General features: G+C 41.1%; 1 protein-coding gene across 1 annotated transcript in view; it reads right to left on the bottom strand.

The window, feature by feature from the left end:
* Positions 1-12,213, bottom strand: part of SERPINI1 (serpin family I member 1) — a 110,278-nt gene that overhangs the window by 39,775 nt on the left and 58,290 nt on the right. The window contains exon 5 of the mRNA XM_082251291.1: positions 8,196-8,400. Coding sequence (XP_082107417.1) covers positions 8,196-8,400 — 205 coding nt within the window. The remainder of the gene's footprint in view (positions 1-8,195; positions 8,401-12,213) is intronic.

The raw sequence follows: 12,213 nt of genomic DNA, 5'->3' as shown, positions 1-12,213 counted from the left end.
TGAAAAGGGAGATTTGCCAAGGTCTTTTTGGAACCTAGGTCAGCTGACCAGCATTTTAACCACAGCACACGTCTGAGGATCACCGCTGACATAGATGCATGCCCTAATAAGGGAGTAGTGTCCAAGGCTGCATCACAGATAAACTGTAGCCCTTGTATAATCTGTTCCATCAAATCAGATGTCTCCTGGGGAATATCCTTTCCCCTAAGGTCTTGGCGTACCATTTTCGCCCATTCCGTAAGTGTCTGGGAAACTAGACCAATAACAATTACTGGTCTAAATGCTGACCCTATCAGAGAGAAGATGGTGCGGGACTCTGCTTCCATCTTTCGATCCACCGGATCCTTAAAGGACGAAGTGTCCTCCACTGGGATAACCGTGGCTTTATTCAGCCTGGAAATAGGTGGATCCACCACTGGTGGTACCGTCCATTTCTTAATGATGGATTCCTCAAACGGATAGCGTCTAGCAATACGCTTGGAAATAGTAAAGGTACGTTTAGAATGCTCCCATTCTCCTTTAATCTGATTACCGAAACATTTGGGTACAGGAAAAACCTTCACCGTTTTGATGGGCTTATTAGTACCAAAAGGAATCTCTGTTTCAGTTGCCTCTGCCGGTAAAGCCTCAAGTTTTAAGGTTTCCTGCACTGCCACAACTAGTGCGTCCACCAATGCTTCTTCCTGAATTATAGCAGGAGAAGAAGCGTCCTCCTCACTGTCTGAGGGGGCTTTACCTGGGATAACAGCCTTTGCAGAGGGACCTGCAACTGCAGTGACCATCTCTGAATCTGAGTCAGAGGTGTCAGATAGTATAGGGGTAGGCGGGGGTCGCTTCCTTGACCCCCGTCCCTGACAGGCCGCCTCCACCCGAGCCACCATAGACTCCAAAATTGCTGTAAATGACTCTACACTCTGTGCACCGGCGGGTCCTGTGGCCCCCTCGAGGGAAACAGGTGGGGGAATATGTGTGGCAGGGTCCATGATAATTCCAGTCACTTCCTGGATAATATAATTCAAAAATAAAAAACTTTTTTTTTTTTTTTTTTTCAGACCCCCAGCGCCACAAAAAGCCCCTTAGTGTTACCTGCTAGGGATCCCTATCGATCGAGAGAGAGAAAGAGATAGACCCCCAGGCTCACCACTTGATGCTCAGAGTTAGACTGCAACAGGTTACAGCGCTGTCTTGACAAACAGGAAGTCTTTTGGCTGGCTGCCCAGGAAGAAAGGAGGCGGCTCCGCCCCTCTGCACGCCTTCCGGCGCCTCCCCAAGCTCCACGAGGTGTTTGGATCACCTCAAACATGGCCGCCCCCATGCTGGAGACACGAGGCTACGCCAAAATGGCGGCTCGTGCGATCCAGCAAAAAAAATGGCGGCGGCCTGTACTGAATAGCGGTGTGCTGCAGGGCACACAACACTCTCTCTGCATGGGGATTTGGCGTGGTTGGCGGTAGCGGCCCTGGCGGACCGCATGGCCATTCGGGAGGCCTGCTAATAGCTGGAGATCTGATTAGGAAGGCAGTCTACATGTCCGTGGCTTCTGACTGGTAGGTAGCTTATTCTTATCACCGTAAGATTCCCAGAATGCCACAGATTACATCTTTTTAACATGTATACAATTAGATTGTTAGCTCCCAAACCAAGCCTCCTGGCTTTTTGCACATAAAATCACACTCAAAGTAGGAGGATCTGTGTCATTTATAGGATAGAGAGGGACTCTATCTTACCATACAGAGAGGGGCCCGCGTTCACCACAAGACCCGTCAGGGGAAAAGGGGGAACATACTACTCACCATACCGGAACCAGGCGGGCACCAACTCCTGACAGTACCCCTCTCCACCGGGGCGGGAGGGCTGTCGACCGATATGGACGCCGTGACTCATGGTCTTTGGCGTTTCAGCGAGACGTTTAACTCGCGGGGTCAGTCCTTTAATGGGACTTTGTCGCGGCCGACCCAGCGCGGAGCTATGGCCTGCACGCGCTCGTAGGCTGAACTGGGGTGACCACCGGATCTCAACATCCAGCCCGTCGCCCACTTCAGCTTTCTTGCTTGAAGATCTCACAGGAACACTGGAGAAAAAAAGCTGTCTAAAAAATCCTTTAAGAAAAAATTCTTGCCAGGACCTAAGATCCCAGCAAGGTATCTAGGTCCTTACTCCTAACTAGACAGAAAATAACTGATTTGCTGAGGCAGAGAGAGAGAGGATATACCCTCTGGGACTGCCCCTAGGGTGTGGCCAGAGCTTTTTAATTTCCTGTCTAGTCCTGCTCCTGTGGAGGCAACATAACCCGAAGGTGGTGTATCACCGAGGACTACGTCTGTCAATGAGCGCTAGAGAAATATATTTTATATATATATATATATATATATATATATATATATATATATTATTGTATTCAACTTTCTAAATAATATCATGAATTTAAAAGGGTAACTTCTGTGGGGGGAAAATAATGAAAAAATCACATTGCATATACAATTGCGACATGGGTCATATTGTAGTTGAATGTTATTAAAAATGACCATTCCTTCTCAATCTGCAGAAATGTACAAGGATGTTGGCGCAAATGGGAAGTATTGATGTGCCCACTGTACGGATTACAATGTTTTAATTATTAAAATCAGTTCATGGAATAGTCCATAGATAGAAACAAAAGACCACAGGTGCTGACTAAACATTGGCCAATCCTCATGGAATACCCATACTTTAATACTATACTGCGCCACTGAAACCCAAGATCGCTTACAGGAAAGCGAGGAACATTAAAAGTTTAGTGGCCCCCCCAGCAAACTCAAACATACAGCCCAATTGATCACATCAAGACTGAGATGTCTCATCCCGCTAACAGGCATGTACCAATGCCATAAGGCATTGCGTTCAACGTGCAAACATGTTACCCACGCCCAAAAAGAGTTTACTGCCAAAGGCAAAACTTACCCCATTAGGAATTTTTACAATTGTTCCACAGAATTTGTAATCTACTGCCCGTCTTGTCCCTGTGGACTGTATTATGTAGGCAGAACAGTCCGCACCTTGAGAAAGAGGTTCGGGGAGCACTGTTGCTTTGTAGAGGGCGGAGATGATAAGCATAGTGTTCCCCGACATTTTCTACAGCACCATGAAAAATCCTCTGCAGGTCTCAAGGCGTGGATTATTGAATCCATACCCAGCACTTTCCCATTGGCAAAGCTCTTTAAGTGTCTCTGCCAAAGGGAAACATATTGGATTTACTCCTTAGATACTCCCATGCCGGGTGGGCTCAACGAGAAAATTTAAGTTAATACACAAATTCCCTCCCCCCCCCCTCCTCCTTGTTTATTCACGTCTCAACTGTGGATAAGATTAATATTTTAAGTTTTCGTTTCTATTTTTATTTCATTACAATTTGTACATGTTTTATAGCCAGCACACTACTACTGTGAACCATCTTACACTGAGATTCATTGCTATTGAGATACCCTGATACCACTGCACACTCAGCTCTGTTGTGCATGTTTCATCTTTATTTTTAATCTTAATGCTGCACTTTATCCACCTCTTTTAATTTAGTGCATGTATTAAACTAGAAGTTGTTAATATTCCCATAATGTATTTAGTATAATTTATCCATTGTTATTAGTGGCCCATAGGCCACATGACAAAGCCTCCATTACTCAACGCGGCCGCCGGAAGTTAGGACCCAGCGGCTGCTACTTTATCTCTATTTAAGCCCTTATCTAATATGGCGCTGCATAGGCCTGAAGAAAAAGTGCATGCTCCGCAAACTCGTTGCCTAGGAGATTCCCCCCCCATGCCCGGAATGGACGTCAGGACCCGGCGTTCGAGCGTCCACAGCTCCAGGAAGTGCTGGTATCCACCAATGGCGCCCCCCCCCCCCCCAGTCACAGACGCTTGAGACCATTCTGATACCGCTCCGCTGACAGGGATGTCTTGCAGCGCTTTTCCACATGCCCGTTCAGGAGTTTATTTTGGGAGTAAGATTCTTCAGATTTAGATTAAAGCTTCATGTGCTGCACTTAGTATGACACTTGTGTTTTCTTCCCACATTTTCAATCTGCAGCCTCTGTAATTTCCTGAAAATGCAATGCAATATGGCTACCTGGTGTTGTTCTGTACACAGAATGTGTACTAAACACGCCCCAGAAACATAATTTCCTGCTTGGGTGATTGGCTCACTGATTTCCCCAGAAGTTTTCCTAAGATACAAATCAAATTTCTGGCATCCCCTGCAACACAAATGCCATTTGTGGTGAGATACTCCCAATAGGAACGCATCTAAAAGGGATGCAGGCCCAGCAGATTTCCTCATTAGTGCCCTGCAGCTGCACAGCAGACAGGTAGTTGTGAAACCACTCTCATTAAACCCACTCAGCACAGAAGGACAGACAGTGATTTCTACAGAATAACAAAAGTTAGGAATCTGCAACTGGTTGGTGAAAGCCATGCATAGATCACCCAAAGGGGAATGTTTTTTTTCTCAATAAAAGTGGAGTTACGCTTTAAGTGAATATAAATTTAATGTCGGACATTATCGGCACCTTTAGTGCAAGAAAAGCTTAAGAAAAATGCATTCCTTTAATTTCTATGTATGTCTTCACACTGGTCCATTGCGCTTCTGTTGTGGTGTTAAAAATCTGGCTTGCTGCATTTTTGGTCAGTTAAAACAAAAACACCAAAAATGCCCCTCCCTGTTGAAATGCATTGAAAAATGCATTAATAATATTTTGTTTATATATATGTTTTTGATGCGGTTTTTGAGTCACATGACCTGAAACACTCCATAAGCACAGTAAAATCTTGTCAAAATCGTGTACAGTTGTGGCCAAATCGCGTGCGTTTTCGGCGCCATTATGGGCACCTTTTTCTTTATCAGAAAAATGCCGAAGAAACCATTTTTACCCAATATGTTTTGGCTGCCGAAATTTCAGGGCATCTCTAATTATAACAATGACCCAGTTGGCACTAATTCTCTTTAAGATTCCCATGCGTTTCAATACGGGGGTTAGATTTACGTATTCATTATTTTTATACTTAGAGCCATCTGATGACCTTCTACTATTTTGCCAATAACTGGAAAAACCATAGGTCGGTTTCAGTTTGGCTGAACTGGACCTTAGATCTACAGTATTTGTTGTTTTTAACAGAAATTGTAAATTCTCCAATAAAAGATCATTTACTAGAAAGCATAGAAACATAGAATGTGTCGGCAGATAAGAACCATTTGGCCCATCTAGTCTGCCCAATATATCTGAATCCTATGAATAGTCCCTGGCCCTATCTTATATGAAGGATAGCCTTATGCCTATCCCAAAAAAGCAATCTGTTTTTTGACAAACATATAGATAGACATGTACAGTATATAATGAATGTGTGAATAGCCCAAATATAAACACGTACAGTAATTAAAAAAAACAAAACAAAACTATTAGGCTCCTTTCACACGGTCCGCTCCATCGGCGGACTCAGTGCTGCTCAGCGGGGGATCGATACACTGATCCCCCACTGAGCAGGCAGGTGATAGCTCCCTCTCCGCTCCAATCAGCTGGCACCATTCAGTCAGTAAACTGTTTATAAAAATTAGGAACAGTGGTCTTATCACCTAGCTGAGCTTTTAAGGATCCTCGGGTGTAAGCCATCTGGACCCGGTGACTTGTATTGTTTTTCAAGTCTATTTCTGATTCTGTCTTCTGTTAGCCATGAGGGAATATCCTGTGAGGTGTTATTAACATTACAGTCTTGGTTACTTTATACCCCCCCCCCCCCATTTCCCTTGTGAAGAGTGAGGAGAAGAATATATTTAAAACCTTCGCCCTCTCGGTCATTTGTAGCCAAATTCCCTTCATCATCCTCTATGGGGCCATATGTTCTGGCCTCGCTTTCTTACTATTTACATTATATTATATATTATGTTACCCCAAGCGACTTACAGCTGTAATCGCAGCAAAAGGTGGCGCTACAAAGTATTAACTTAAGGGGGCTGAATAATTTTGCACGCCCAATTTTTCAGTTTTTTATTTGTTAAAAAAGTTTGAAATATCCAATAAATTTCGTTCCACTTCATTATTGTGTCCCGCTTGTTGTTGATTCTTCACAAAAAATTACAGTTTTATATCTTTATGTTTGAAGCCTGAAATGTGGCAAAGGGTTGCAATGTTCAAAGGGGGCCGAATACTTTCGCAAGGCACTAATTTATATATATATATATATATATATATATATATATATATATATATATATATATATATATATATATATATATATATATATATATATATATATATATATATATATATATATATATATAAATAAAAGTTCTTTTTTTTTTTTTTTTTAAACTCTCCTCCGCTATGTGCTATTCGTGTTCTATCTTAGCCGCCCTCATTGCACTCTTACATTTCTTATTGCATTTTGTAATGTTGAAAGGCTGGCAGTGACTCGTCAGCCTTGTATTTTTTGAAGGCCTTTTCTTTTGCTTTTATATAAATTTTTAGAAATCTGCTTTTATATGCATTTTTACGTTGGAGTTTAGCCACCCAGTTTATTTATTTATTTATTTATTTACAGTTGAAATGCACTGGTCAGTCCTTTTTATTTAGTATGCTCCTAAAGTACTCCCATTTTTCCTCCGTGTTCTTTGTTCTTAGGATTTTATCCCATTTAATGTCATCTAGCAAAGACGCAGTTTAGGGAAGTTGGCTCTTTTGAAATTCAGTGTCTTTGTTTTACCCTTTTGCTCCCTATTTCTGTGATTAATGCAGAAACGAATTGACCCATGGTCGCCGTTTCCTAAGTTGCCCCATATTTTTTACATCCGCAATCAGGTCTGTATTGTTAGTTATCAGTAGGTTTAATAATAACGCATTGTTTCTTGTTGGTGCATTCACCATCTGACCCATGAAGTTGTCCTGCAAGACGTTGAGGAAATGGAGAGCCTTAGACGAATGTGCAGTTACTTCTGTCCAGTCTTTATCTGTATAATTAAAATCCCCCATTATAATGACATTTCCTATTCTTGCCGCCATTCCAAGGTGTGCGAGGAGGTCCACCTTAGACTCTGAGCGCTTCTTGCTAGGCCACTTTTGAAATGCCATATCAACCTTTGACACAAGTGACTGTAGGACCGCCGTCATGGACGCCAGGGTAGACTGAGACCCAGCCATCCACAACAGAATTGTGACTCCACGGGCCACCCAGGATCCTAGACTGGCCCTTCAGGTACCCGTAGTCCACCAAGGGGGCCTCCACAGGGACCCCCACGCAGTCATTCGGGAGCATCTGAATGCGAGCCGCCTGCGGCGTGCCTTCACGCCCCTCCAGCCCATCACCATATGACACCCCATACATCACAACAGCTCGTGCACAATGGCAAGATGAATGCAGTATGTTATCAAAAAATACTGGAGAAAATTTTGCATTCCTCAGCCTGGAAGCTGCGCATGGGACGTACTTGGACATTCCAACATGACAATAATCCTAAACACAAGGCCAAGTCGACCTGTCATTGGCTACAGCAGAATAAAGTGAAGGTTCTGGAGTGGCCACCTCAGTCTCCTGACCTCAATATCATTGAGCCACTCTGGGGAGATCTCAAACATGCAGTTCATGCCAGACAGCCCAAGAGAGATTACAGGAACTGGCGGCTTTTTGCCAGGAAGAATGGGCAGCTTTACCATCTGAGATCTCTTTATCTTAAAGAGCCTCATCCACAAATACCACAAAAGACTTCAAGCTGTCATGGATGTTCAAGGGGGGATTACATGGTATTAAGAACTGGGGTATGTAAACTTTTGATCAGGGTCATTTGGGTAGTTCCTGTTGCCATTATGATTTAAAAAGAGTAAACACAGTTGAATGATAATAAATGGCTTCAGCCAAACACTAACCATGAGTGAAAGAAACATTTTTGTGTTATCATTCATATTCTCGGAAAAATGGCCAAGAAATCAAATTCTGCCAGGGTATGTAAACTTAAGAGCACAACTGTATCTGGATCTACTGATCATTTCACTGCAGTGCAGCAATGCAGGTTTCATGTAAAGTAACCTTTGCTTGTGCACATTTTTCATTTATATGTTAAGCTTGAATTAATCATATCTGTAACATGGTCAAAAATGGATATACACCAAAGTAATAAAAATAAGCAAAGGTGACATTCATGTGTGCAAATCTATATATAGGAATATTGATCCTACCTTGGCAGGTAAACTTCCACTTTCTGTTTTTTCACAGAATTTGCCCATTCATCAATAAGAGAGGCTTTGACTAACGGTTCAAGTGTTGCCAAAGGAACTTCCTGTCTGGACAGCAGGAGCATAAGACTAAGTTCATCTCCTTCATAGGGCATCTCCAGTACTTGGTAAACTCCACCAGCCTCATTTGATCCATCAGTAAACTCTCCTGTAAATAGGAGAGAAACATAGTAGAATAGCTAAAGGAGACAGCAAAATGGTAAAGAATGCCCAGCCCCACACCATATTTTAGTTACATACTATAACATTATTTAGTCTACCAATATTGATATAAAGTACTAAGGTAACCCTCTGTAACTGTCACAGTCTTTCCAGTCTCAACCAGGTTTCAGTCTCGGATTACAATCTCAGGGCACATTCACATGTATGGCACGGACTGTCACTCCTGTGTGTTTGACAGGCGGTGAGGATGCGATAGGTTACCTCTTCACTGCATAATTTTACCCTATAGTTGCCATACTATTGCACTGCATTAGTGTATCATGGGGCAGTAAAACTGACTTAGCCTGCTGGTTTTACTAAACCAATCCCCAAATTTGCACATTGTACCATTACCTAAATTATTTGGAAAAAAAAAAGGACGGTAAAGAGAGAATTAAGAGGAGGGAAGTTTGAATGAGATTGATAAAGAATGAAGGTAAATATTCTCAAACCCTGTCACAACCTAAAGGACCATACATTAGAACTTGGTATTTCACTTGCCAGGAGAAGTGATAAGGACTGATTTGACGTATATTGGTTTGTTTTTCCATTATTTGCAATTGAATTCAGTGGCAACATCATGGTGCTCTATAGTTTGCTGTCCAAGCTTCCTAGCTTAGTAAATGAAGAGTAGTCATGAGGAACACATGAAAACACATTCTGCTATTTTATATTCTTGTTTACTAAAGCAGAACCTAACTCCCAAAAAGTAGCTAGTTACGCTTTAACACTCATTTTTCCCCTCCCCCTGGAAGAATTCTGATCATTTTTTAAAATTTTTTTAGCCTCATCCCCCACCACTATTTCGACCTAGACCAGAAAGTCATATACTTGGCCCTCTAGCCTCCTGGGAAACATGCATCCCATTTCCTAGGAGGCTGCAAGATCAGCACACCGGGCAGCTGCGGGGCGGGTCCAGAGTGTCGTCATAACTGGCTGCCTGTACCTGGTAGAGGCAGTCATCTGAAGAGAACCAAGATGGCGGCACGGAACCCGCTCTGTGGCTCAAAAATGGGGGGGGGGGTCGCAGTGGCACAACTTTTACTCGCTCTGAGCGATTATGTGATTTGAAGAGCCCTACAGAGGGAAAAGAAAAACATGGGATAAGAAGAATGAAACGAAGGGGCCATTTTTTGCCCACAAAACACTAGTTTGACATGTGTGATCTACGGTTTATGAGGAGATTAAAGCCAAGTAAACACGGACTGAATGTCGGATAGCATAGGCAAGTTCAATGTAAACCAGCCGACATTCAGCCTGTGTGTTCGCCAGACGGTTCGACAGAAGTGTCAAGACCGAAAAAGCTATGGGGTCCGGCTTCCGATCAGCGCTGACCAGAATAGATGGGGGATGCGTTAAGTAGCATACGTTATATGTTAATTTTTTGCTTTTTTTTTATCTATTTGTCCCCCTGTCAGAACACAATAGCACAGCAGGGGAGATTGCTGTACCAACATTGGACTGTTAGTACAGCAGTTCCGATCTGAGCTCAGGTTTTTTTTTTTTTGTTTAATCCACTGGGTTGAAGGAAAAAAAAAAAAAAAAAGAAACTAGTAGTGTGTGTGGGAATTAGTGAGTTAGTATGTGTTTTCAAGAGCAGATGACACACACACACACACACACACACACACTGAATACATGGTAGCTTACAGTCACCACAGGTTATGTATACACCACTTTTAAATGCAAGCTGGCATTTTGTATTTTGTGTTGTACGGAAGTATTTTATATAAAAAGGTGATTTAATCGAATGTAACAAACGTGCCTGCTGAATGGATTGTTTGATGTGATCAGACACAATCAGTGTGTAGTTTGCAAACCGATGCTTTCAGGTACAGGAAATAATTATGTACGTGTGTGGTTGTTCGATTACCTTATGGAATAACAAACATGTGAGAAAAGGGATCAAAAATGTAACTCTGTAGATGAATTTTTTATGAAAATAACGGTCTATAAAAGATCTTTGTATGTGTGTGGGTGTGAATCTCGCACTGTCCTGAGAGACCTAGGTGTAAATACCCTTAATGCTGCTTGTACTTGTTACTGTTAACCACACAGTTAGAAGACATAAAAAATGGGGGGGAAGTACCGCGCTTCAAGGGATATCTATAAGGTGTACATATATCTCAGTGATAATAAATAGTGTAAAATAATAAAAATATTGAATAACGTATTGTGCAATAGATAATAAATAGTATAGATGTTCAATGTATTGTGTCAAAATATAAAACAAATAAACAAACTCATTAATGTATGATGATGAAAAGATTATTTTTCTAAATAAATAGTTATAAATCACCGTGTATAAGTACAATGTATTAAACATTATACCAAATAATAAATAATGAATAAATATTAAATAATGAAGGTGCTTATGGTGGTGCTATATACAAGTTATAAAAAATATGAATGTGCCAATAAAGTGCTCTGTGACAATAAATAGAATTGAAATTATTACTCCATATATTATCAATAAATCAAGGTGATATAAGTGTATCTATAAAGTGCTGTGTGTAAATTGGTATATATTATAGATGTTATATCAATACATACGCCAGTAACATAGAGTGCAAACAAGATTTAAATTAAATAAAAAATATCCAACAAGTGCTTTAGTGTCCCAAATATTGCTTAAACAGTGACCACAGATCTTCCTTTTCTATATGTCACACTAATGTTTTCATCCACCTATACACCATGTGATTCAGGCATGCTTTTCGGTATTGATATAACATCTATAATATATACCAATTTACACAGAGCACTTTATAGATACACTTATATCACCTTGATTTATTGATAAAATATGGAGTAATAATTTCAATTATATTTATTGTCACAGAGCACTTTATTGGCACATTCATATTTTTTATAACTTGTATATAGCACCACCATAAGCACCTTCATTATTTAATATTTACTCATTATTTTTTATTTGGTATAATGTTTAATACATTGTACTTATACACGGTGATTTATAACTATTTATTTAGAAAAATAATCTTTTCATCATCATACATTAATGAGTTTGTTTATTTGTTTTATATTTTGACACAACACATTGAACATCTATACTATTTATTATCTATTGCACAATACGTTATTCAATATTTTTATTATTTTACACTATTTATTATCACTGAGATATATGTACCGTATTTATTCGAGTATAATGCGCACCCGTGTATAACGCGCACCCCTAATTTTCGATTAAAAATCGGTATAAAATTTTGTTTCACACCAAGCATTGTAATTGACAAAAAAACGTTGTTGAACACGGGCTAGCTGCTCAATTTCCGTGAATTTCAGCATGATCAACAACTTTGAGCTTGAATGAAGCATCATATGCAGAACATTTTCTCTTGATACCCTGAGTTGCCATCTAACGGGTACCAGTATATCAATTAAAATATAAAGAACACTGAATTACGGTACGCAAAACACTGAATTGTACAAAAGCAATGCTTACCGTAACGTGTGGGAGAGGCGAGGAAATGAAGCGGCGACCATACAGCTGATAATGAGAATTCTCACCCCCAGTTCGGGCCGCCCACTGTACGCAACGAGGGGACGTTTTTTTTCTTCGCCCTCGCGTACAGTGAACGGCTGCAGCCCGGAAAAGGCGCAGTGCGAACTCATAATTCGCCTGCGCCCTCAATGGACCGGCCGCCACTGCCACCCCACCCCAGCCCTCGTTTATAACGCGCACCCAAACTTTGATTTATTTTTTTGGTAGAAAATTTTGCGCGTTATACTCGAA

Source organism: Pelophylax lessonae, assembly GCF_965119305.1.
Source record: "Pelophylax lessonae genome assembly, chromosome: 3".
Classification (NCBI taxonomy): Eukaryota; Metazoa; Chordata; class Amphibia; order Anura; family Ranidae; genus Pelophylax; species Pelophylax lessonae.
This window is presented reverse-complemented; position numbering and strand designations above follow the sequence as displayed.